Source organism: Eublepharis macularius, chromosome 2 (assembly GCF_028583425.1).
Source record: "Eublepharis macularius isolate TG4126 chromosome 2, MPM_Emac_v1.0, whole genome shotgun sequence".
Taxonomy (NCBI): Eukaryota; Metazoa; Chordata; class Lepidosauria; order Squamata; family Eublepharidae; genus Eublepharis; species Eublepharis macularius.
Window position 1 is genome coordinate 235615948 of NC_072791.1, and position 26977 is coordinate 235642924.

General features: G+C 50.4%; 1 protein-coding gene across 1 annotated transcript; it reads left to right on the forward strand.

The window, feature by feature from the left end:
• The first annotated feature begins 321 nt into the window (after positions 1 to 321).
• On the forward strand, positions 322 to 26307 carry LOC129323630 (CWF19-like protein 1). The gene is given in 15 exon segments (XM_054970152.1): positions 322 to 664; positions 1030 to 1164; positions 11904 to 12259; positions 12261 to 12273; positions 12567 to 12668; positions 14029 to 14243; positions 14983 to 15102; positions 18891 to 18974; positions 19030 to 19170; positions 19992 to 20109; positions 22084 to 22163; positions 22727 to 22936; positions 24084 to 24203; positions 25157 to 25254; positions 25679 to 26307. Coding segments are annotated over 15 exon segments (2280 nt in total). The 3' UTR covers positions 25824 to 26307.
• The last annotated feature ends 670 nt before the right edge of the window (positions 26308 to 26977 follow it).

Below are 26977 nucleotides of genomic sequence, written 5' to 3' on the forward strand. Positions count from 1 at the left end.
GCAATGCGATGTGAAAAGTGAACCAATCTGTTGATAGGAAATCAACCCCTGTTCTTGTTAACAATGCTTTCTCATGCTTCACTGGAACTCAAGTAGCAGAAATAAAAATTATTGGCCTGAAAGGGCCTTCCCATGAGTGTGGGAGAACATAGTGTTCATTCAACAGCATTTGGCGCCGAAATCAAATCCTCAACACCGATTGGTCATCCTGTTCAAGCGCGTCCAATCAGCAGCCTTTTTTTCCGCGCCTTTAGGGAGCCGTTATGAGGGCATGCTAATTTATGTAACAGCACATTTTCGGTATTTCGTTTAGGAACAAGTATGGCAGCAGCGGCAAAAGGAGTCTTCTGGCGGGATGAAGAGGTGGAGACCCTGCTGGACCTCGTTGCACGCTCCAGAAAAGCGGCGCGTGTAATGAGGAGCACACATCTGCCCACGAAGCTTATATTTCACAAGCTGTCGAGGCAGATGTGTGCCCGTGGTCACAGCAGGACCCCCGAACAGTGCAGATCGAAGTTCAAGAGGGTGAAGGGGGACTTCTACGGGGCGCTGGAAGCCTGGCAGGGGATCCCTCGCCAGAGTGGAAAGCCCCCGTACTTTGCGTCCATGATGAACCTCTGGGATCTCGCCGGAAGGCCAAGCTGGCAATCCCGTCATCATGCTGGTAAGAACCTCTTAAAAGCATTTAATTTTAAATTAACAACGCTGTTAAGTGCACGTCAATGTGGAGAGACTAGCCAAAAAGTTAGATGTTTTGGGGGAGAGCTGAGATTCCATTCCCACCCCCCGTAATCGTAGCACAACGCCGTTTTATTGCAATAACGGTTTTTTTTTCTCCTACAAAGAAACCTTTTTTTTTTTTATGCTCGGCGTGAGGGACCCCAAGTTTGGGACAGTGGCATGTGTCGAGCCGCTGTGTTCATCACGGTGCACAGTTGCTGGTGTTATCTTTGTTGCACCTTTTTGTCATGAATGTTCCGATTGCAATGGTTTGATGGAGTGTGCCAACATTTCTTCTTCACTTTGCAGCCCTTCTCCGCGGTAGAGCTCCCACCGCTGCCGTGGGGGAGGCAAGAGCAGACGAGGAGCAGGAGGCGCTTGAGGTGGCTGGGGAGCAAGCTTCCTCTGAGGACCCTGCTCAGGGATCACAACAGGCACCCCCTGGTAAGCATGTATTTGCCTAATATATTCTTCCCCACCTAAAATCAGGCAGACCAGCAACTGATGCTTTCCCACACCGTGCACTTGACCATCAACCTTCATAGAATGTGTCCATGGATGAGTGGAACCACATTCGCTTCCACACTTCCATGGATGGAGGGGAAGTTGTATATGACAGTGGTGCCCCAAGCACGGAGCATCACCACCCACCAGGCTTTTCCTCGATTTCAAAAGTGTGCTGTGAAAAAAAATAATTGCCGGCCTTTTTTTATCTCCTTTGTAACAGCAAGAAAAAAAAATTATTGCTTTCCGATGTTTTATTTGCTGGTGCTATAACAGAGTTCCCATTTTTCTGTAATCATTGAAATGAAATCAGAGAATCTGGAGGTTGATGCCACAGTGGATCAGCCAGGATGTTATGACTGCTGTGGCCAAACCGTTTTACAAGATTTTGATTTCTTCCTTTCATTTCTGAAGCTAGTGCACAGGAAAGCCAACCCGAACGGTCGGAGGAGGGTCCCTCAACCAGCAGAAGGTCTGCTCCCCCAGGAAGAGCCCAACGCAGAGGGATAGGAGATCTGTTCACGGCCATGGAGAGGATGGAGGAGAGGCTAGGATCATCCAGTAAGTTTTTGCTCTGAATGGTGCTGTCACCCTTTTTTCTGGTGCCGTCTCTCAAAGACACTTTTCTTTCCCAAATTCAGTCTCAAATGTGCAAGAGAGGTTGAGCAGCGTGGAGGACAGACTAGCACGCCTGGGGCGGCGAGTCAATGTGATGGAGCGCCGTGAGAGAAGGAGACATCGTCCCTCTGCCTCTGGGGATGCACCCTGATTGTTTTCACCACTGTATATAGTTGACCAAGTTTTCTTCCCCTTCCCCCACAGTTTATTGTTGTGCTGTTCATTTAAAAAAAAATTTTTTTTTGGTGGTTCTCTTTTGCTTAATTTTTTCCTTAAATTAAAAAATATTTTCCATGACGTCACATTGATATTTTCTCTGTACGTGGTCCATGTCTATGCATCAAAAAGATAGGTCTAATGGCTTTCTGGACTGTCCTCTAGATTTCCCAAATAACAATCAATGCCCACCCCCTGTTGGAGCAATGTCCCACATCATCATAGGTGTTCTCTGCTCCCCCTCTTTTCTAATTTCCCGCATCCCCGGCAAACACGTGAAGTGTTTGTATTTATTGTGACCTCGAACTTCATTAGCCTTACCTCCCAAAGTTTAGTCTCATGTGTCACATTCTGATTGCCACAGTTGACTTGACACAATTGTAGGTTTTTTGGGACATGGTATATAAGTGGCAAATGGTGGATCACACTGTTCCACAAGCACCTCACAAGCATCCCCCCTGTCACCATGTCACCAGACTCAGTTTTCCAGACGAGGGAAGCACTGACAATTTAAGGAGCATCACCCCAATGGCATAATTGGGTTCTAAATTGCTGATGTTGAGAAATAATGTGATATGACCTGTGCTTTAAATGGCCCAAGAAACTGGTTGTTCCACCACATCACGTGGAGACATCACGATGAAATTTGTTGGCACAGCGTAATACAAAAATACCAATTCTGATTCTTCTGGAATGTGCCGCTCCTGGTGTTACCCGTTCTTCCCTCTCAAAAGCACAGTCCATTAATGTGGGAGATGAAATCAATGGGTGAAACTGGCATTGAATGCATGATTTTCTGAATGGAGTGCTGAATCAATCAGTCCCCAGTGTTTTAGATTGGGTGTGATGGAAATGAACCACACGTGACGCCAAGTAACAGAATTTACAGGCGGGCCCCCATCTGTGCTGGATCTCCAGATGTTTTTTTTCTTTTACTGGCGTGGAACAAAAGGAGCTGTTTAAAAGTGGAGGATGCCGAACGACACTTAGAATATTATGTCCAGAATGATTCTGCTGATATCCTGGGTTTCCCATTCATCACTCCAATCGGGGGACCAAGCGTCGTAGTCTCCAGCCTGGTTGGCACACAGGTTTGAGATGGGTTCCAAACACGAAGAACAAGAAAGAACCCACAGAACGCCACATCACAACTTTAAATTTAGCATTCTGTCTGTATTCACTGTATCTTCAGAATGCTTTCTCCATTGTGTCCCCAGGCATAACACCAAATTTTACAGCAAAACAGGAATGGAAATACAGATAAGATTTCAAGGGAATGTATTTTAAGTTCATGGATGTCAATGTGGAACTAAAAAATTGGGTCAGCAGAAATAAGAAGCGTTTCTTTAAGAGCAACATAAAGGTGTTCGATTTTCAAAATGTTTTCTGCATGTTTTTGGACAGCATTTCCCACGTTAATCCAAGATTGACAAACTTTCTTTATCCACTAATATTTTTGCCAGGAACACAATTGATTCCTATTCTGTCTCTGCGGCACGTAAATCTTCCCTCGATTCTCTGTTCTTTTTTTTTTTTAATTTTTTTTTTAAGGAATCTTTGGAATAGCGATATTTTGTTATGTGGGAATAAAACAAGTATTGTGCCCAGAAAAGGCACCCCAGCCAAGTGTCCCCGTGGTGCTCAACCTTCGGTCGTGACATGCGCCAGCCACGAGACGCACCCTGACCAAACGATTTAATAACATTCCAACAAAATAATTCCGGGTTGGACTTCCAAAGCTTTTAATTTTGATAAATCGTCACTGCGCCACGATGACTTAAGTTTTAAAAAAGGCAAAAACATTAAAAGAGACATTTCTCAAGGAACAAGAAACACAGCTGATTTTAAAACCTTGTTTGTGGTATCATTCTAGAGCACCGTATACATGGGCCGAGGCAGGAGGCGTTAGGACGGTAGTTAAATGTGATCTTTGTTGCGCTGGAAAACACTACGAAATTTCGCTATGACAGATCGATTTAAAAAAAAAAATTAAAAGAGGAGGGGGGGGAACAGGATATTCGGGTGGTCGGGCCACTAAAAAGATGTTAATGAGAAAAAAGTTTGGCTTTTGAGAAATCGAATGTTGCTGAACCAAGCAACGAAAGCAAATAAAGGGGAAATATTGGAGAAATCGCTCACGAGCCATCTCTGGTGGAATCGGCCAATGGGAACGCAAGGAAAGGAAGGGGAGACTTGATTGACGGCTGTTTAAAAAAGGAGCGCGAAAATTGCGCTCGCAAGCGTTCACGTCCATCGTGAAACTCCCGCAAGAAAACCGCTACTAGTAATTCGATGGAAATCCGAGAGAGATGCGTGTCGAGGATTGGGTAATGTGACCGGCACTCTGAAATGCGGATTTCATGTGGAGAACAACCGGGAAAAAAGAGGTAATGTGGATTCAACCATGGAGGCGAGGGCTTTATTAAGAAGCTTTCAGGAAGTCCCGTAAAAGAGCAATGCCCAGATATGTCTACAGCAACAGTTACAACAACAGGAGCATATTCTAAACCAGTCTCAGGCAGATGGGCAAGTATGCTGTCTTATCTGTGTGGCAGTGAAAAGCACAGAGTGAGCTGTAAGGCGTGTGAGAATGTTGCTTAGAGTGTATGGGAGTATTGTGCTCTGTGAAGGATGAGAGAATGAAATGATACATATTAAGACTACCCCCTGATTCCTGTGTGGTGTGCCAACTGACCAGGAATCAGGAATGTAGAAATGTAAAGAGTCAGCTAATGCAGACGGTGTGGCATGCCAACTCCAGGCCTACAAGAATCCCCTCAGGCTTCCACACAGGCTGCCTGCTTTGCTCAGAATGAATAAGTTTCTCTCCACTCAGTAACTGAAAAAAATACAGTTCACTCCGCCCCTAGAGCACTGCTACTGTCCAATCAGATTTCACTCCACTTGCTCTTCTCAACTCCGCCCACACTCTCAGTCATCAACCAATCACCTCACTCACTCATCCCTCTCTCTCACCCCCCATTCTTCTTCTGTAACACACCAAGCATTTAAAGAAAGACACACACACAAACTTAAAATCATGACATGCTTGTTTTCACATCTCTGCAAATTTTGCATTTCCATATACTATTGCATTGTTTACTGACGGTCCCTTCCGTTCATTGTAGTGACTTAGACTGTGTAATCCGCCTTGAGTCTCAGTGAGAAAAGGAGAGTACAAATGATATAAACAAACATAGATGTAGAAGTGCATTTGCCCACCTGGGGGGCAGTGAATTACTTGCCCTCAGACCCAATTTCCCACCCACAAAGAACTGAGGGAGAAAAATAGCTTGCACATAGTTATGGCAGCCTAGAGTGTCACACATCTTAGAGTATAACCCAGAAGTTAATATCACCCTCCCCAAATTTTGCCCATCCCAGAACCACCCTAGACTTTCCTGACATTTCCTGAGTCAGTGTTGGGAACCCAAGTTCAGCTTTATCCACTGAGGAAGAGAGGGATACAAACAAGGCAGAAAGAAAGGGATCTATTCCAACCTGGCAAAGCCAGACAGTGCAGTTATACCCACAATGAGATCAATGGCAGTGGTTGTTGTGGGTTTTCCGGGCTGTATCGCCGTGGTCCTGGCATTGTAGTTCCGGACGTTTCACCCGCCGCTGTGACTGGCATCTTCAGAGGTGTAGCACCAAAAAGGCAGAGATCTCTCAATGGCAGCTAGACTGTCAATTTACACACTATATGATCTGGAACTAGGAACGCCTCTGATAAAGCTGTTTCATTATAGCACTCTTTGTCATGGGTTTCACTTTTTAAAAATAAAATGTGGAGGACAGGGGCAGGGCAGGGGCTCTCTGGCACGATCAGCCCAGACGGAAGTAAATATGGCTGGACCAGAAGTGATGGCTGGGCAAATGCACTTCTACATCTATGTTTGTTTATATCATTTGTCTTTTTCCCCCACAGGCACGTCCAGGGCATGGCTGCTCCCCCGCGCCCCGCCCTCCCCAAACATCTCTGACGGACGGTTGGCTGCAGCCCAGGAAGCACCGTCGCGCCGCGGCCTGCATCCCAGCCCCGCCCCTCCGAGCGGGAAGGAGGACTGTGTGGAATGCTCCGGCTCCCTCGCCAGCCTAAACGCAAGCCCGCTCTTTCCAGTGCAATAAAACGAGATGTACAACAACTGTTTTCTGTGTCTGCGAGTCTGACTTCGTCCTCCGCCCCTCCCCCAACACTCCCGTCACATCTCCCCACCTGCACATTGCCACAAATGTATCCGACACACCCCGTCTTGCCTCCCCGCCCCCTCCCCCCCTCCTCCTCTGTATTTGACCAGTGTCTGTACCACCCATCTGCCGAAGAGAACTTGATTCTCAGAAGCCTGTGCCACAATAAAATTGGATAGTTGTAAAGGTGCTACGGGACCCTTTTTGAATTCGCTACCACAGGCTAACACGGCTAACCCCCCTGTATCTATGGCCAGGTAGAGGGTTGGGGCGGGGCATGTGAGCGGGGATCCCCGGTGGGGAGAGTAGCTGGCACACGATAAGCAAGGGAGAGGGTGGTGCGAGCTGCAGCTGCAAGGGGGCGGGAGATGGCAGGGCAAACGGTCCGCTCGCTGGAACCCTAGCCCCCACCAATGGAGAATCCAGGGTGGTGGCAGGTGGATGCCATATCCCGGGCAGGAGGTCTCGCGCGCCTGGGGAGGGTCGCCCCCATCGCAGCCGCAGCCCCAGCAACACAGTCCCATGAGCGGCCGCCTCCCAGAGTGGGTCCAGCCCCTCGGGCGTCTGCAGCAGCCCCATTGGTCATTCCAACACCTTCCACCCCAGGGCGTCCTGCCTCGCATCCAATCCCGTGGAGCAGTTGCCAGCCTCCCACGCCAACAGGCCATGGTTGTTGGGAGGGGTGGGGTGTGCCTCTCAAGTCCGTGCCGAAGCCCTGCTCGGGCGGCTCGTCGCCATCCTCGACCCTCCGGCCCCACCCGCTGCAGCAGCTCCACCCGCCCCAGAGGCACCCCTCCCTCGGGCCCAGTTGCGTGCGAGAGGCCGGGCCCGTGGACGGCCAAGGGGGTCCGGCCGCCGGCCTCGCCGGTGACCGCCGCTGCCGCCTTGGGGGTGGGGTGGGGTGTTTTGCTGCACAGGCGGCTCTCCTACACGCCTCCCCTTCCTCACGTCTGCTGGGGGAGGTGGGATGATATAATAATAAAGGCTGATTTCTGTGCAATGGGTGCCTGTGTTCTTTGCCTTGGGATGGGGACGAGGGGGCAGGCCCGCTGTGTCTGCCTCTTGGTGGCGGCCTCAGGCCAGCCCTCCCCTTCGGCACCACTTGGGGGCTGTCCCCTGCTGCCAGAGACTGGCTGCTGCCCTGGATTCCTCATGGCAGGGCGCCTGCCAGTCCCATGCCAACCTCTCTGGACGCGGCCGCCAGGGACTTGGTGCTACATTGGGCAAACGGGGGAAAGGCTTCTCAGACTACGCCCACCCCTCTCCTTCCCGACTGCGAGCCCCGCCCGACACACGAGCCGAGGCAGTCTGCCGGCATGGGCGCGGTTTGCCTGCTGCTCTGGGGCCTGGCCGGGATCACGTGCTGCCCATAGGCTGCGCCTTTCCTGGCCCCTCCCCCTGACGCTTGTCAGGAACAGCGCCCTTTGGCTGCGCCTGGCGGCGGCCGTGGATCAGACCCGCCCACAACACTTTCTGGTTCTCCAAAATTGCATCTCTGCGCCGCTGCGGGCGCCGCTGCGGCCACACTTTGCTGGCACAGGATCCGGCCCGGCGGCGCCGCCACACCACCAGTGCAGCCGCGTCGGCGTTGGGGCCGGCCATAGGATTGCGCTGTTAATTTCTCCCCCCCCCCAATAATCAGGTTGCCCAAAAGAGAATCCTAATTCTACTTCATTAAGCTTAGAGACACCCCTTTCTCTGGTGGGAATCCTTACCAGAGGCCTAAGTGGTTACATGCAAATAAGTTTACTAACTAAGTAACACAAACAGTTTAACTCTTTCATGACTGAAATGAAAACACTTGCTAAATCCCAACAACTGCCAGCTCCCCCCAGCAACTGGCAGGAGATGGGGAGGGGCTAGGGCTTACCAGGGGAGCAATCATTGCCTCTGTGTGAAAGTACAATTTTTAACACGACCCAGAAGTGACAGTGTTATGCTGGAGGCAACACTCTAGTAATTAGCCAAAAACATAAACGTTTTGGGCAAAAACTGTATGTTTTAGCCGAGCGCTAAAGAGTTGCCCCCAGCATGAGGCTGATACTTTTGGGGGTGATGGCAGAACTATCCCCTCCCCCACTTTGGGAAGGCCTGCTTCTGCCTGCAGATCAGCTGAGGATCGGCGGGCAGTGTTCCCAATCCCTGGGAAATTGCATGCCATAAATGGCAAATGGGAAGCCTACTCATATACATAAGATATGGTGACACGGCGAACACTTCTCTTATACAAGTGTTTCACTTAGCACTCTCTTTTCAGGAATATCACCATGTTGTTAAAAAAAGTATTACTGTCGTTAAAGGGCTTCCTCCTCCCTGCCTAGCCACTGAGAGCCAAGCTACAAGTGACGCCTTACACAGGTTGGACACTTGTCAGCTTCCCTCAAGTTTTGATGGGAAATGTAGGCATCCTGGTTTTACAGCTTGGCTCTCCATTACAGCTGCAAGACCAGGATGCCTACGTTTCCCATCAAAAATTGAGGGAAGCTGACAAGTGTCCAACCTGTGTCAGGCGTCACTTGTAGCTTGGCTCTGAGTTTGTTATTACAAGCGCTAATCAGATGAGTGAAGTGACGAAGGTCATCATGAGAAGGAGGAGGAGAGAGAGAGAGTCGATTCTTCAGTTCTGCCCTCCCGTTGAGAGCAGGTGCATCCGTGTGTTGGAAGACCAGAGGAGTCCTTGATGTTCATCCATTTGGCTGGGTATTTTGTGTCTCCTCTCAGTTTTTACTGTGTTGGATGTTCTCTGCTGAGAACTGGTTTTTTTATGGCATCTTTGTGTTTGACTTTATTGTGAGCCAACTGGAGCTCACTGAGAAGAGGCAGGATATAATTAGTTTAAATAAATAAATACAATAATTCGATAAATTCATACGTTTCCTCCCTCAGAACAGAAGCGGGCCACTCCTAACCACAACATGGACAACATCCTGTGGGCCAAGCCACAAACAAGAACGTCCTGAAATGGGGCAGTCAGATTGGTTTCTTGAGGAATACAAATGTGGCAAGGATAAAATGTGCACTAATTAGAATATATTCAGCTACACAACAACATGAGAGCCTCCATGCTGGATCAGCCTGATGGTCCACCTAGTCCAGCATCCCGTTTCCGTCAGGGGCAAGTCAGATGCCCCAGGGAAGCCCACAAGCAGGGCCTGCAAACAACAGCCTTTGCCCCATGGCTGCTCCCCAGAATTTGCCCATCAGAGACACTAACAGTGCAATCCTATGGAGAGTTACTCCAGTCTAAGCCCATTGACTTCAATGGGCTTAGACTGGAGTAACTCTTCATAGGATTGCACTGTCTGCCGCTCAATTCAGGGGCCCCATTGGGCTACTGTAGCTAATGCTCCATAAATATGTCTGATTTTTTAAAATCCATCTAAGCCAGGGGTGTCAGATTGGCTTCCAACATATCTGCCATGTTTCACGCTCTATGTGTTTTCTTTCAGTACCTCTGAGGGAGTGCAGAGGGAACCAGAGTTGTGTAGACCTGTTGCTAACTGTTTATCTTTCAGGCAAGGTGTTTTGATTACTAGTTCCTGCGGAAGCCTGGGAAGGTGACCTTGAAGTTACTCTAGAGACTGAGTTGTGCTCCTCCCCCCCCCCTTCTTCCCAGGCAACGTGCACCTAAACTTCTAACTGACTTTTCCCCTGCCGGGGGAGGGGACACTAACCTTTGATCTGACTTTCCCGCCTTTAGGCATTCCGGTCAATGACCATGTTCCAATACCTTGAAACTGGTATCTTTCTTTAATAAAAACATCTTTAACTCATACAGCGGAGTGATGCAGTGAAATGTTTGGGGAAGAGCCTGGCAGGACTTGACAAGGGGCCATCATCACATCTTTTGGGGGTTAGTTCTACAAGTCAGCTACCCATTGTGTGAAGCGATATGTCCTTTTCTCTGTCTTGAATCTATTACCAAACCATTTCAAAGGACAATCCCGTGTTCTAACACTATGGGAGAGGGGGAAAGTTTATCACCACGCATTTTCTGAACACCCTGTGTAATTTTGAAGATCTCTATAATGTAAACCCTTAGTTGCCTTTTTTCTTATCTAAAAGGCCCCAAATGCTTTTGCCTTGCCCTATAGTGCAGGCATGCCAACCTTGTGATTGTTTGATTGTTCCTTCCTGGTTTTTATCCAGCTCTTCATATTCTTTTTGAGACGTGGCAATGAGTAAGCATTATTTCAGATGAAGCCACACTAGGGGCTTGCATAAGGGAATTAGCACAACCCCATATTGGATCCTTGCTAATGCTATGTCTTTGTAAACTTGTATTCATTTACCCTATGACATTGTTTATGGAAATGTTCTTGATACTGTGTGGAGACGCCTGCCCTTGTCCTTGCCACTGATTGTACTAATCTCACACTATGTAACCCGCCTTGAGTCTCAGAGAGAAAGGTGGAATATAAATGACATAAATAAAATTAATGGCTGAGACCTAAGAAAAGATGGCTTCTCACCTCACTCAATTCCCTTTACCATCCCTTTTCTCTCGGAGGGACCGTCATGCAAGTACCCCAAAGAGAAGCTGAAAGCACAACCTGTCTCCATGCCAGATCAGCCAGGGAAGGAAGAAGGCTGGCATGCTAACCGATGAAACAAGCAACCAATGGGTGCCAGTCAGTGATGCTTAGGTAGCTAGCTCAGGTGTTTTGAGCTAGGAAGAATTTAAGGTTTTCTTGATTTATGTCTGTTGCCTGTGAGTGCTTTGTGCTTTGCAACACTCCTTAAGCTAATAAAATATACTTTAATTAAGCTGAGTCTGGAGTTCATGACTTGGATGTGGGTATGTCCCAGAACGAACCTGGAGACTGGAAAGCCAACGCCTTGGGGAAGGTGGAGCCCTGGGGCTCATAAAATAAATGGGAAGCACATCTGGATTGCTGGAGTGGCAGCTATCAGCCCCTAATCCTCTAATTAGGAGGATTAGAGTGGCTGTCTACATACGTTCCATTTCTAATTTGAAAGAACTGGTGAGAAAAAAAACACATATACACAAAGAAAGCCCATCACATACTGTAGGGGTTATCCCTTACAGGAATACCTGCAAATTAATCATATTTTTTTCTAGAATCACGGGACTTGTTAAAGAGTGCTTTGCAGTCAGATTGTTGTAATCATTCCTGGGCAAATGGCACCATTCAATGGTTCGTTGTATTTACCTTGGCAAAAATGTGCAAATACTTTCTCGAGTGTGTGCGCAAGTCTGATTAAAATCAATTGGAACAGAGCAGCTGAGGCTGAGGTTGGACTGATGTGGTTCGAAAATAAACGCAACTACCGCAGAAATGATTTTGATCTGATCTCGTGATACCTCAGATAAGGAGCGCCCAGCGGCGGCGGCAGCCCCGCCCCTTCCGGGAGCGGGGGGCGGGGACTGGCGGAAGGCGGAAGCGCCCGCCCGGAAGGAGAAGATGGCGGCGCCGGGCGGGAGGCGGCCGCTGCGCGTGTGAGCGGGGGCGGGGGGAGGCGCGTCTCCCGGGCGGGGGGGGGGGGGTTGCGGCGGAGGCGGCTCTCAGGCCGGGCAGCCCCTCCCTCCCTCCCCGGCTAAGCCCCTCCCCTCCCCCTCCCCCCCTTCCAGGCTGGTGTCCGGCGACGGGGAGGGGCGGCTGGGCGCGCTCTTCGGGCGGCGCCTTCGACGTGAGCCTCCGGCCGGGCCCCCCCCCCCCGGGGGGAGCAGGGTCGCCTGGCCGCTCTCCGCCGGCCGCCCTCCGAGGCCCGGGAGGCTCCCCTCGCCCTCCCGCGGGCCGCGCTTCTCCGCGCTCTCCCCCCCCACCGCCCTGCGGAGCCGGCCGGGCGAGGGCGAGGGAGCCGGAGCGCCGGGCGAGCCCCACGGCCGGGCTGGGGCTGCGGGATCCTGGCCGGGGGGCCGCGGCCGGCAGGGCCGCCCTGGGTCTCCCGGCGCCCGCTCGCCCGCCCCCCCCCTCCCTCGCCGCTGCTCTTGTGCGTCGGGGGCTTCTTCGGCTCCCCTGGGGACGCGGACTGGGAGGAGTACCGGAAGGGGGGCCAAGAAAGGTAGGGGCTGCCCCCCCTCCCGCCTGCTGAGCTGCTCGGCGCCGGGCCCCGGGGGGAGACGCGCCCCCTCCCCGCGCGTAGAAAGCCAAGCGGTCAGGGGGGCCGGGCTGCCGCTGAGCCTCCTGGGCCTGCTGACCCGCCCCTCCACTGGCTCCTTGCCCAGATTCCCTGCCTGTAAACGCCCCCCCACTCCCACCTCGTCGGAACAGGGCTGGGGTCCGTGCCCCCCTCACCACCGGGGGGGGGGGACGGCCCCTTTGTGCTTTAGCAGCTCACTGCCTTCTGTTTCTCAGCCCCTATTCAGACCTACGTCTTGGGAGCCAACAATGAAGAAACCGTTGGCTGCTTTCTTGATGTCAGTGGATGTGAACTAGCTGAGAACATCACTTATCTAGGTAATTTTGGAAGTTGAATTGTGATTTTTGTCATTGTAACATAGGGTGCAACTGTGAACTTGTTATGTTGATGGGTGTACCTTGGATGCAATCTGTTCAGTTTCCTGAGAAAATCCCACTGTTTTATTGATGACGTTGCTTTACGCTTTGGCTTTACAAATGGGGTTAAGTGCATTTGGCAGAATGGTGCCAGGAGGCATAAAGGAGTGCCAATGGACCTTCCCAGTTTGGATCTTTGTGTTTTTCCAGTTATCCCTCGAGGCAGAGTGTATAGCAGTCCAACGTAGACAGGCGTTATTGGCTCAGGGTGCTGTGTGCCCTGCAGGCTTGCTACCCAGCTCAGTGCTCACATCAGGCCTGTCACAGGCAGGTGCATTCTACATGTACAAAATCTCACTCATGTTCTGGGGTAATTGCTTGGGATTGTTCCTGTCAATTGTATACCGATACCCCTTTCCAGAACAATAAACTTGGTAACATAGCAGAAAATTTTAGGTGAGAAAATATTTATTCCCCTCTCAAGCTACAATTCTTTTTAAAAAGTAAGGGAAAGCAAAACTATAAGCCTGGAGCAGCTTTTTAGCACGGCCACTTGGTCCTAAAAATGCTACCCCCCCCTTGGTTGTTGACTAATCAGGATGCAAGTAGGGGACCTAAGGGAAGATGATAAAGAAGAGAAGAAAATCATACGTTGTCTGTCCTGAAGAGAAGAAAGAAGCTGGTCCAGGTGAAGGAAGAAAAAACCCAAACCACCAATGACGTTGTTGATCCAGGTGAAGGACAGAGGCTCAGGAGTGAGAGGGAAGGATTTAGGGGTTCGGCAAGCCAACCACAAAGTTGAGGTCCAGGCGCAGAACCAACTGCCACATTGTAAAGCTCAGGGTGTCCTCCGTATGTTTGGAAGGGTGAGGTGCACGAGGGGTTCACGTTCAGAGGAAGTGGCGGAGTCACTAGGACAGTGGACTGGCTGGGCTGGCCCAGCAAAGGCTGAGCAGCAGTTTAGTGGCATTTCCCTGGATCTGGGGTTGACTTACTGGGATGGGTGCTCTGGGCGAGGAGGAGGAGTCTATAGCCTCAGGTTGTAGGCTAGCGAACTTGGAATCAGTCGCTCCTGGGTGTGCGGAAACCTCTGGAGGCTGAAGACATCCAAAGGAAATCCCTACTTGTTCTGGGGAGGGGGGGCATCTTTGATATTCAGCTGGATCGTTTTATCCAGTCCTTTCTGGTTGAGTCAAAGGGTCCCTTGGGGTGTGCAAATACTGGGGTCCTCGTGTAGGGAGGAGGAAAGGGGGGACAGCCCTGTTCACATCAGCTTTTTGATGAGCTCCGGCTTAATCTTTACATTCTGTGTTGTACGAAGGGCGCAAAGGTGTCTTCAATGAAGCCTCTGGCCTTCAGATTACGTACCTCAGTGGGACTGAGTGCTTGGAGGAGCCCGTCCCAGCACACTGTTTTAGCTCCAAGGATGTGACTGATCTCAAAACATCGTTGCTGTCTACTCCAAAGTTCAAAGCTGTTGACATCTTGATAACTTCCTGTTGGCCCAGAGGGGTAGAGAGATTTGGAAACACTCCCGTGAGTATTCCATTTGGTCTTGAACGGAGTGGTAGAACGGGGCTTGTGTATTTTGTTGCCCATGGGGGTCTCTTGTTCCCTTGCTTGCCCTTTTTATTTTCTGGTAGCGGGTGACACGAAGCTTGAATTTAAATGACTGACTTCAGGCTCCGTTTAATCTCTCTGTCAGATTAATGAAGTACACTTCATTAAGTGGTTGGCCTTCCTATGGTTGCCTTTGGTAGCACTGTGCACACAGTACATTGGTGTATATGCAGTCAGCGTGGGGTTGGGCCTGCTTACCTTCCTGTGCCCCCCCTTGTGCATCACTTATTTGCATTCTCTGTAACTTGTGGAACAGCCAACACACATATAGAGCCTCTGTATACATTTTGTAAGTGTGCAGGCTTTCAGAAGTTGTGAGAATGCTCGTGGGGCAGGTGGTAGCAGATTTTAGCCTCCCCCCCCCCTCTGCATTTTGGCTCTATGCCACCATACTACATGAGCGGTTCTTGAGATCTCCCAGTAGCGGTATGGGACTGGGAACCAGGGTGCAGTACTGTGATGGGTCAGAATAGTTTGGGGGACCCCAGAGGAGAGAGTATTTTCTAGACAGAAGCCTCTGGCTAGATATATATGTTCTTTTTTTAGTAGACTCTTCCCAGTTCAGAGTTTGATGGGGTAACTTTTCCCCCAAGTCCTTTTAATCCATAGAATAAAAAGGTGAATTATTTGAGTGTGTGTGTTTTTTTTAAAACAGGGCGACGTGGACACTAAGAAATGTGGCTCGAGGCTCGTCTCTGTGCTAGCCAGCAGTCTAAAACCAAGATACCATTTCAGAGGCCTGCAGAAGATTTGTTATGAAAGACTTCCTTACAGGTATGTGAAATCCTGCAAGTTATTTAGGGTGAATTGTAAGTGATGGGTTTTTAAGGGAGTATTGTGCAGTACAATTGCTTGTCTTGATAAACTTTGGGAAACAAAGGGTCTTTCAGCACAGAGGCCTGAAAATAAAAGAGGTGCAGCAGAAAGAAAAGAGCAGGACTAGATGAGGAAAATAGGGGAACGTTCACTGTTAGAGTAGATTTTTTTTACATTACCCAACACATTTCAAGCACGTTGCTCCTTGTTAAAGGGTAGTGTAAAAAGTTACGATTCTTTGTCAGAAAAGACACGGAAACCACGTTGAGACGAAAATCTAGAGATGGAGGTTTTAATTATCCAGATCTTAACCTATATCAAGCAGCAATCAGACTTCTAAACTTACTTCAACTCATCTCCGTGGAATTTACAGCAGAATGGATCACCCTTTCCAATACTCAATTGGACAAATTCTCCTTCAATGATTTAATATGGAACAAACAAATAAACAGACCCAAAAGCATTAACAAAAATACGTTTTTATTAGCAATTTTGCAGATATGGGACAAACTTAAAGCTAAACTAATTCCAGAAAAATCCAGATTTTCTTCATTTGTTAATCAGTCTTGGTTTCCTCCAGGTCAAGAATCAGATTTCATAAATATATTTCAACAAGCTAAGATGACAAAATTAACTGACATCGCTACAAATTCAGGCCTGATGGAGAAATCAGAAATAGAAAACAAATTAAAGCAAAAAATGTCATGGTTTAGATACTTACAGATTAAAAATATGATGGAACAAATCGGCATAAAATCAATAATGAAAACTCCCCTGACGGAGTTTGAAATGATATTACGATCTTATACAGCTCAAAAAAAAGGAATGATCTCCATACTTTACACTACATTACTGAACACACTGAACAAAAAGCAAATCCTTTGTCAATCCAGCTGGGCTAAAGATTGCAATGTAGATCGATCTCTTGAAACATGGAATAAGATTTGGACTTCAGCCATATTTAAATCAAATATCACTCTAACTAAGCTGCAAACATTCAAGATTATTCATAGGTGGTATCTTACGCCTAAGAGATTATCCTATATATACCCATCTGCTTCCCCACAATGCTGGAAAAATTGTGGAGAGACGGGTACATTTGCCCATTGTTGGTGGGGTTGCCCTTCTATAAAAAGTTATTGGGGAAAAGTGATTGAATCAATCAGAACAATTACAGGATATGAAGTCCCTTTAGATCCCAAAATCATTTTTTTAGACCAGTGGGAAGACTTAGCAATACCTAAGATTAGAAGAGAATTGATTGCAACTCTTTTTGTAATCGCAAAAAATGAGATAGCATTGGTCTGGAAGAAAGATCATGCACCCTCTGTAGATTCATGGTTTGAAAAAGTATGGAATCATTTCATAATGGAAAAAACCCATAACGATCTCTATATAGCTGAACAGTTTCCTGCAGTTTCTAAGTTCATGGAAAAATGGCTTCCATTTTTTGAATATGTTGATAAAAATAATATCCAGCCTAGATCAAAGATACTCCAAACAATTACTCTCTCTAGAAGCTTTACATTATAGATTATAAGTTTTGTTGAACTATATAGCTTTTAACTGTATATACTTAACTCTCTCCTGTATCACAATAGTTTTGTACTGGTTAATGTTTCAAATTATATGTGTATGTTACTATGTTGTAATGGTTTAACTGTAATAAAAGTTTAATAAAAAAAAAAGAAAAGACACGGAAAGAGCTCTCTGCTTCTGTATGCCAGAAAACATTCGGCTCTTACTCGGTTGTTCGGGTGCAGTAGTTGCCATCCAACCCACCTGACGCAGGAATGTCGTTGTTGACAGTTCTTTGGGCTGGAAAAAACCCCTCTTCAGAGCCTTTGGCCTGTGACTGTCAGGCAGCTAAGGAAGGCTGTTGATGGTGGGGGGGGGCTATCACAGAGGAGTCGCATGAAACCAAGCATTGACAAACGGGAAGAATGGCGCCATTCCAAAGCCTCCCCACTCTGCAATGTCGTGACCAGCTGTCATGGTGGTTGCCTTGAGGCTAGACTACTGTAATGTGCTTTACATGGGTCTGTCCCTAAAGACGACTCAGAGACTCCGGCAGGTACAGAATGCTGCAGCCAGGTTTTTATCTGGCATTAGGCATCACACCCATTCTGCGATTACCCTGTTGCTTACCAAACCATTATCCACAACAGGCCCCTTGTGGTCCTTGGACCTTCATATCTGCAGGATGGCCTTTCCTGTTACGCTCTGCTGAAACAGTTGTGAGTCAAGCCTTCTAAAGGTGCCACCCTGTAAATGGGTAAGATCAGCAGCTGCCCCTTCATACAGCTTTTGGGTGAGGGCTGGGAGAGATCAGGAAGCCCCCCCCCTGTGCTTCTCTGTCGTTTCACAGAACGTGCAACCCCATTTTTTTTTAATGCTATTAGAAATGCAGAATAATGAAACCGCTCGACTCCAGGGGTCCCTGTCCCAGGGGATAGGGTGGCAGTCTGCTCTCACTGCGTCGTCCTCTGTCTTTGCAACCCACTTCCTGCGTTACGATGCATTCGGCCTTGGATGGTTTTGGCTTCCATTGTTTTCCAATTCTACCGTCCTGTCATACCGTCTATTGAATGTTTTGTGTCTGAATTTTTAAAATATTTTGTAATCTGCCATGAACATTGAAGAGAAAGGCAGTTTATGAGATAAATACATTTATGCAAAGATTCTTATTCACATCATAACAAAGTTAAGGCCTGTCTGAATTATGCCAGGAGACTGTGTGATAGGGTTGGAGCGGCCACCCGATAATCTCATGGACGGGGGGCAGCAGAACGAGCCTGCACAGCTAAGAAATGAGGTTGTGCAGAATGCCAGTGCTGCACCAGTTCGTACTGGGAGAGCCAGTCCTTCAGGTATGTGGCGCCCGGATCATGGAGGGGTGGGGAGCAGCAGCCCCCTGAATTGGATCCGGAAACAGGCAGACGACTGTAGCAATGATCGTGAGATGGAAGTTATCTGTTCCCTGCGACTTGCCCTGCTGTTAACTGTGCTGGCCCGTTCTGCGCAGGTTATCGTGTCAGAACCGTTCGCCCCGTGTAAAGGGTGTTACAGTAATCGAGGCTCGAGGGTACTGCTGGTGCCTTGACCATCAGGGCCAAGTCAGCCTTCTGGAACGGGGAGAGTTTACGAGCCTGATACATTATGATGAATGAATGCTTTTTTGCCATCACACGCCTCAGTTTCCGGGAACGGGGCCCTGCCTAATAGCACTCCTCAGGGCGTTCCCAGCGTCCCTTTTAAAAAGTGGCAGCTCATCCGACAAAGCAGGTGTATTTGTCTTTATGTTGTAGTCCCTTCGATTAAGAGCAAGGTGCCCAACTCACATAGGATAATTTTTAAAGATTTTTTTAAGCCCTTGTGGATCTTTTCCCAGGGGGTTCATTGTGTTAAGAGAGCACTGCTCGTCCTTGAATTCCACAGAAACTCTGGAGTCTGCATCCGTCTTTATTGCATTCTGCTAGGAGATAACTTCTGTTTGAATTGTACCAGATTCCCAAGTTTACACGGTATTAACAGTTCCCCTTGGTACTGTTCTTGCAATATTCTCCCATAAACTGTGAGTGGGAGTGGAATGAAGTCTGCAGTTACAAGATCTTCTTTCCTGGCAGGTTTGGAAACACGGCTGTCCGAGGGAGCCAGCCCTGCAGTGTGTTATTTCACGCAGCGTTTTCCCTTGGGCTCAGAGGCTTCCTGCAGTCCGTGTGAAACGCCTGTGTCTTCTGCTCTTTCATGCACGCTGTTCTTCAGGAGTCAGCACAGCATGTGAGCAGATTCATAGCCCTAGCAAATGTTGGCAATGCAGAGAAGAGGAAGGTAAAGGCCCACAGCCTGCCCTCCCCATGTTTCTGGCTCTGTTTCTTCCCTCTAGTACCTCTATGCATTCAGCATCCTTCCAATGAGTTCCATGGATCCAGCAGAGTTAGTCAAACAGCCACAGGATGTCACTGAGAACCCATACCGAGGGCCTGGAGGATGGGAGCGTGGCACCCAGCAGCTGTCAGGAGCAGAGGTATGGTGCTTGCTGTGTTTGGTGCAGTGGTTAAGGGCGGCAGGACTCTAACCTGGAGAGCCGGGCTTGATTCCCCACTCCCCCACTTGAAGCCAGCTGGGTGACCTTGGGCTAGTCGTAGATCTTCCAGAGCTCTCTCAGCTCCACCCACCTCACAGGGTGTTTTGTTGTGGGGATAATAATGACATACTTTGTAAACTGCTCTGAGTGGGCATTAAGTTGTCCTGAAGGGTGGTATATGAATTGAATGTTGCTGTTGTTGTGATGATGATGATGATGTGGTGTCAGGCAGCCAGTCCCCCCTGCTTTAGGAAACGTGCTTGCGGTGCCTTCCTGTGGTCCCTGGAGGCACGCTCTCCAGTGCCCTACGGAATGCTGAGCATGGTGCTCTTTGTGCAACCTTCCTCCGGTACTCCATAGGTGGGTGAGAAGTGGCATTTATCGTTAACACAGGCAGCCTGTCCTCCCCTCCCCCTTGGCAGGTCTTAGCAGTTTCTGCTTAAGGCTTGGAAACGTGGCTGGGCCGGTGACGGAGCAGCTCAGATGCGTTTCTGTGCCCTGAGAATATCCATTCTGCTCCCCAGACCACCAACGTCAGACTTGGGCAGTTTTCCAGATCCTTCAAAAAGCGACGCCCAAGGCAACGTGTGTGGCCCGACCAAAACAAAGCTGTTCACTCCAGCAGTTTCACACAGTTTTCCTGACATCTTTAAAAGGGGTGTCTTCATCTTAAATATCTTTATGAGTAAACCTCTCTCCCCAGTTATTTGTGTCTGCTCAAGATAACGACCCCAAACGAGTCCCTTTTTGTGTCTCTGCAGGAGGAACCTGTGGGCCAGTTTTTCTTTGATCTAAGTAGCAAACCAAAAGGAAAGAAGCGGCCCTCTGAAGGCAGAACTGGACAGCAGCCCCAGCCCCAGCGCCTCCCTTGCAAGCCTTGTGAGTACTCCGTGTCTGGCAGGGTGAGGGTTCTCAGCCCTGGAGGGCCGGGCCAGTGTGATCTCGGAGGCTGAAGAGGATCGGCTCTCGTTAGTCCTCGGGCAGGAGGCTCCCGGGAAAACCAGGGCAACGCCACCTCTGTCAGGCTCTTGCCGTGCCTTATTTCTACCATTCGATACCATGGCTGGTGGAATGGTGGAATAGTGCTGACTGACGCTAACTGAAAAACAGACGCCCCTGCCAATATTCACGAAGCAGAGGAAGAAGGAGGGCCTGAGGTCACCGGCTGCAGTACACAGCAGGTGCTTCTCCCTTTCAGGAAGAGACGCTCTTTGATCTGAGACTCGCCACTGACGTGCCTTTGTGTACTTCTGGTGTCTGTTTTGATTGCGAGTCTGCTTCCTCTGTGCTCTGTTGCACTTTGCCACATGGAGTATTTTGTAAAGGTGAAAAACATAAAAGTGATATAACAGTGGCAATTTCAGAAACGAGATTAGATCAGACAACTGCACCAGAACTGAAGTTGCAGCAGCCTCGCAATGTAGAATAAACAGTTGCAATGTGGCTCAGAGCCACTTGACCCAAACGTTGACGTGGGCTGTCGGAATCCCAGAATCACAGAGCTGGAAGGGGCCATACAGACCTTCTAGTCCAACCCCCTGCCCAGTGCAGGATCAGCCTAAAGCATCTCTGACAAGTATTCACCCAGCCTCTTCTTGAAAACTGCCAGTGAAGGGGAGCTCACCACCACCTCCCTAGGCAGCTGATGCCACTCTTGAACTACTCTGACCGTGAAAAAGTTCTTCCTAATATCCAGCCGGTACCTTTGTGCATGTAATTTAAGCCCATTACTTCGGGTCCTACCCTCTGCTGCCAACTGGAACAGCTCCTTGTTCTCCAAATGACAGCCTTTCAAATATTTAAAGAGAGCAATCATGCCCCCCCCCTCAACCTCCTCTTCTCCATCAGCCCTGCCAGGACCTCGCTTCACATCACTACAGTGGAGTCGAGCAACACAAGTTCTGTCCAGCTTTGCAGCAGCCCCCGTTCTAGAAAAAAGGCATCTCACTTGGCAGACCTGGGAAGAGGTCGGGAAGGTTCTCTTCCCCCCACCCATAAGATGCAGAGTTTCTCCTTCCCCGATCCTTCTGTAGCCTCAGTGGCTGCTGCAAAAGGAGGGCAGGAGACTCTCCCGAAGGGGGACAACACGACACTCCTCCCATTCCCACCTCAGCAAGGTTACTCAGATCAGGTCGCGTCTTCCTCGTTCCAGGGGAATTGCAGCCCAGGCCACGTCCTGCTGATGTTTCAGAGCTCAGCTTTAAACCCAACAACGTAAGGTCCTGAATACCCCCACCCCCACCCCCGGTGCAAGTTATCTGCCCTTTATACCCTGTTAAAAGGCCCTGGTAAATAAAATGGCCTTGCAAAGATGCCCTCCATTCTGCCAATGAGAGGAGACCCTCCCAGTCACCCAAGAGAGAAGTCTCTTTGGAGGGGAGGAAGCGTAATCGCTGATCAGGAGCTTGAGGCGGGTCAGCCCCTGCTGTCTAGATGGGGTTTCCCCGTGGAAGTGAGCAAGCCAAGGGGCTTCCATGGTAGCTTTCTGACCCACTCGAATGGTGGTGGCCAGCAGAGCCGTGCTGAATGTCCCCAGCGACGTAGAATGCGGTATTTGCCTGTAACTGAAGAATCCTAGAATCCAGGAGTTGGAAGGGGCCTTGCAGACCATCTCGCCCAGCCCCTGCCCATTGCAGGATCAGCCTGAAGCATCCCTGAAGGAGCTTCTGTCCGGACACACTCATTGAAGACTCTGCCAGTGGGAGAAGAGGGCAGCTGTCTGTGTCCAGTGCCAGAATTCCCAGCCATAGAGACAATGGTCTTGCTGCTGGAAGCCTGGCTTACGAAGCGGCTGGCTTATCTTGCTGCCTTCTACCATTGACTCCGGCTTTTGTTTTCTCTCCAATTCTGAAGCCCTGCCAACAGCCGCGTGCTGGTTCTGCCTTGCTAGCCCAGAAGTAGAGAAGCATTTGGTGGTGAGCATCGGGACACATGTAAGTATCTGTCGTCAAGGGTGCCTTAAAAGGAGAACGCCCTGCCCTGCCTTGAGGCATGTCGTCCAGACTGACGTGTGTGCTCGAGGCTCCCAGGGCAGCTCTTTCATCTTTCAGGCTTTAGTCTTTAAAAGCAAAATGCTTGTTTTATGCCAGTGGGTGCCGCCATAGCGCTACGTAGAATCTCCTGAGTGCAAAGAAGCAGGAATAGCCACAAACTGCTACCTTTTAATATGGGAAAGGGAGAAGAAGCCTAGGCAAGGGACTACCAAGAAATGTCTCCCCTGCGCCCAGGGAAAGGGCACCTGTGGAGTCGCTGGGCTGATGTCCGTTAGCTGTGCACACGTTCTGGAGTCCTTTGTTGCTGCTTTCCCCACCCTAGTGCCACTTTTTCTCCCCCACTTTTTCTCCCCATTTGTTTGAAAATGCGAGCACTGGCCAGGTCAGCCGAGCTCATCCGTATAACCTGCAGCGTGCATTTCCTTGGCCCCTGACTCCGTGTGGTCGGAGGGCCGGCTGTGGGGCCGGGTCTCTCAGTCACGTGGGCCTCGTTCTTCTTCCAGTGCTATCTTGCCCTTGCCAAGGGGGGCCTCTCTCCTGACCATGTCCTGGTTTTGCCTATTGGGCACTATCAGTCGGTGGTGGAGCTGGCTTCAGAGGTGGTGGAAGAAGTGGACCAGTACAAATCATCCCTGAAGGAGTTTTTCCAGAGCAGAGGGAAGAGGTGCGTTGTCTTTGAAAGGAACTACAGGAGTCAGCAGCTGCAGGTGAGGGCGGCGGCCATGGCTGTGGGGAAGGCCTGGCCCCGGGTGATGGAGACGTCTTAGCAGGAATTTCTGTGCAAGGCAAGAATTTCCTTGGCTGTTTGCAGTAAAACAGGTGATGACTAAAAGCTCTCTACCAGGTTTAAATTTAGTGGTTTTAAAAAAAAGGTCTACCTCCACCCCCCATTTCTTCTTTTCTCGCAAGGCCCCTCCCACCCGCTTCTCTCAGATTCATTCATTCTTAAATGGGTGGTGTCATGTCTGAGCCCCATCCATGCCAGTTTTGATTCTGTTCTGCTGAGCACAATGTATCTTGCTATAGCTCAGTATCACTTTGCTAGTGTCATAACTATTTCTTTCTCAGGCTTTCACAGGTGTTTATCTGTTGGACTGTAACAGCTTCCAGTGTTTATGACCTTGTGCTCATTCCCAGGCAGTGCTGTGTCTTGCTTCCTAGTAACTCAACGCAATATCGCAAATATGTGAAACGTTCTCACTCCAAGAGAGCGCCAAAGTATTGGATATGGTTGGGATGGGGGGAGAAAGGAGTAAACTAGAAGTTTCTCTCACATGATGCCATTCCTATCAACTTCTACTCTTGCTGCTTAGATGTCTACCTTGCTTCTAAGTAGTCCTATGGACCTGTATATGGAAATGATCTGATTTCTGAATAAAAGCCGTTTTGACCAATAACTAGTGTCTTGCTGCAGTGGTCCAGAGATCTGTCTGCTGTATCCTGTCATCCACAGCCTGACAGGTGGCCCATTGAAAAGCGTCGCCTGCTTTGAGCAGTGTGTAGCTGTGAGCTCTGGTGTGTGCTGTGGAAGGTCCTCCTTGGCTAGTCAGAGGAGACGGTATCTGAGTGGCGCCAGCCTTCCACAGAGAGCACGAAGGGGGAGAGAGAACTGAGAGCTTGTGGAGAGAGCCGAGCTCTCGCCCTCCCCCCCCTTACAAGCAGGTCTTCTTCATAAGTTTAAGTCTGTAAGAGGAGGAGGGGTGGGCCCCTCCTCTGCTGTGATGACGGCTGGAGCTGAGGGGCGCCCTCGGGGCCCCAGTGATGGAGCTGCTGCCACTGCTGCTGCAGAGGAGGAGCTTTCGCCTCCTTGCCGTGAGGCAAGTGCAGGGAGCCCTAAGCGTGGTGGAAATGCCGTTGCAGGTGGTCCCTGTGCCTCAGGACTGCTGCACGACGGAAGACATTAAGGAGGCCTTCGTAGTCCAGGCAGAGGAGCAGCAGATGGAACTGCTCGAAATCCCAGAACATTCATCTCTCAAGCAAGTACGGGACAAGCTTGTGGTTCATGGGCACCTCTTCCGTCACTGTCGCGTTGCAGTCACAAAGGGTGCCAGGAGCCCATGGGTGCTGTCGCCCGTCCCTCCCATCCACAGGCAGAGTGCACCACTGAGCAGGGTGCTGGGGGGGGGGAGCCTCGCCTGTCAGGCTTCCTGGGGGAGCCAGGCTCCTCAGCCTCCAGCAGTGGGCAACGTGGGGCCTGCTGCAGGGGGTGGTGCAGGCTGCGCTTCCAGGAGACTCCGGAGGAGTCCCCGTGAACCAGTTTCCAGAGAGAGCTCCGGCCTGGGCAGGGGACTTGGGGGGGGGGGTGGCAAGCTGCCTCTGCCCCAGCTGGCACGGGATCTCTGCCTCCTGCCAGTCAGTGCGCCCCCTGCTAGTCTCGACCTATAAAGCCCTTGGTGGCTTAGCCCAGCCTTCATTAGGGGCTGCCACGTTTCTTGGGTGGTAGACCTTAAGGAGAGGGGGGGGGCTCACCTCAACTGAGAGCTGGTTTGGTGCTCTGGTTAGAAGATGAGGCCCAGGATCCGGGAGACCCAGAAGTGCATCGCCACTCTCCCTGGGGGGCTGGCTCTGTGGCCGTGGGCTGGCTACACACACTCAGCCTATCCTACCTGCACAAGCTGCAGGGGAGGAGAACGGCACGAACCGGTTTGGGCCCCCACTGGGAAGAGGAGAGTGGAATAATGAAGAAAATACATGGAAACTGAGCTGCAGTCAAATCACAAAGGCTCTCTCCGCTCTCCCACAGCTCCGGGACCCCCTTTCCTGCCCTGGGGGTTTTCCCCGGGGGCTCCAGCACGCGCGTCTTCCAAAGACGGCCCAGCACCTTCCCCTCCAGCCCCGGTTTGCTGCTCTGCTCCCTACCCTTGAGCCTTCAGCGCCCAGGAGTGCTGCAGACGTTTCCCTGCTGACCTGCATGTCGTGCGTTCGCCTTCCAGATAGTGCAGCCAGGAGCGCCCTATTTTTACATGGAGCTGGACACGGGGGAGAAGCTCTTCCATCGCGTTAGGAGACATTTCCCCTTGCAGTTTGGCAGGTTTGTTTCAGCTGTCCTGGAGTTGCCCTTCTAAGGCAGTGGACCCACAACCGTTTGCTCCTGTCTGCACGGGAGGGAGGGAGGGAAATGCCCATTTTCGGCTGCCTGTGGCTGGCCCTTGGCAGCTGCTTGCTGCGTCTGCTGCCCCGAACATCCATCCCTGTGATTAAGGGACCAAGCAGCTGCCTTCCCTCCCCCCCCCCCGCTACTGTCATCCTTCTCCTTCCAGGTGTGGGTGGCTTGGGCTGCTGCATGGCCTGAGGTGGGGGGGGCAGTCTGGTGGTGGTGGACGCCGCAAGAGCAAGCAGCCGGCTTGAGCCAAGAGGGGCTGCGTGGGCCTCCTGCCCGGTGGTGTTTCTGTGGGCCTGACAGTCTCTGAATGGACAGAAGGGCCAAACCCGCCTTTTCCCTTCCTCTCCCGCAGGGAAGTGCTGGCCAGCGAGGCTGTCCTCGGCATGCCCGGCCGGGCAGATTGGAGGAGCTGCCAGACGGGGAAAGAGGAGGAAGCAGCAGCCGCACAGGCCTTCCGCCAGGCCTTTGCGCCCTTTGACATTGCCCAGGGGGACTGAGCGCGGAGCAGGAGCAACCGGATTGTGTCCTGCTCTTTCTGTTGGGCCCTTCGTAGCAGGAAGAACTGGCATGGCGCCAGGCCCCTGGACTCTTCCCAGGCACGAGCATTCGGAGCTGCTCCCCTTCCCCCCCCCCAGGGTCACCTCCTGAGCTGCTGGCACAGCAGAGACCTGGGGGAGCAAGGGAGCCGCTAGCAGGAGGGAGAAAGGGGGGGGGCTCTGCAGTGCATAGCGGGGGGGGGGGGAGGCGGCCTCACCAACAGCAGGTGGAGCACTCATCGGACTCATCGGAAAGGCCAGCAGGGCAGGGAAAGGCATAGGCCACCTTTCTCTGCTCCTTGACTTTGTCTGGAGCTTGTAAAATATTACTGGGGGGGGGTTGTAAAATTTAATGGGGGGGAGGGCTGTAAATAAGCATTGAATGGAAATGGAGTCATGGGTGTGCTATAAATTATTTTGCCATTTTAAATAAAACCGTTTTTAAAACCTGGGTTACGCCTGTTCCTACTCGTTCACGCTGTCCCTTGGCTGGCTGTGCTGTGCTGTGCTGCTTGGATTTGTCTTTGGGGGAAAGACAGTGGAGACACGGGGCTTTTTTAAAAAAAATGTAAATATTTAATGTAAATCAAAAGATTTGGCAGATACAGGCTTTAAAAAGCTTAAATTATAAAGCAGCAGTACAGCCTAAAACAGCTAAAAAAACCCCAGTTCAGAGAGAGAAAAATCATGAAAAGAATGTGAAATCCCACTGGAAGAAAAACTTCCGAGCAACAGGAGCCCCAGTGAGAAGATTCCCCAAACTCTTTGCGTTGAATTAGGCAACGAGAGATGATGAAACCACAAGCGACTAACAGAAGAAGGGAAAAGGCCACCGTCTCAGTGTCTGGGGGGCGGGGGGGGGGGCTGGAGAGAGAGGGGGAGGGGTGGGGAGAATCACTGGGCTTTTCGGTGTCCCTTTTAGGGGCTGTTGCAGCTTGGAGCGGGGTGGGGGTGGGGTGGGGGAGTACCACAGAGGTGTTCTCCTCCTCCTCGCTGTGGAACGCTCTTCACTGTATGGGTTGCCCTTCCGTAAGAACTATTTTCAAGGCTGCTCTTCGCAGTAGGAGACACAGACACCGTTGTTCACAGGGAAATTTAGCACCATAAAAATTAAG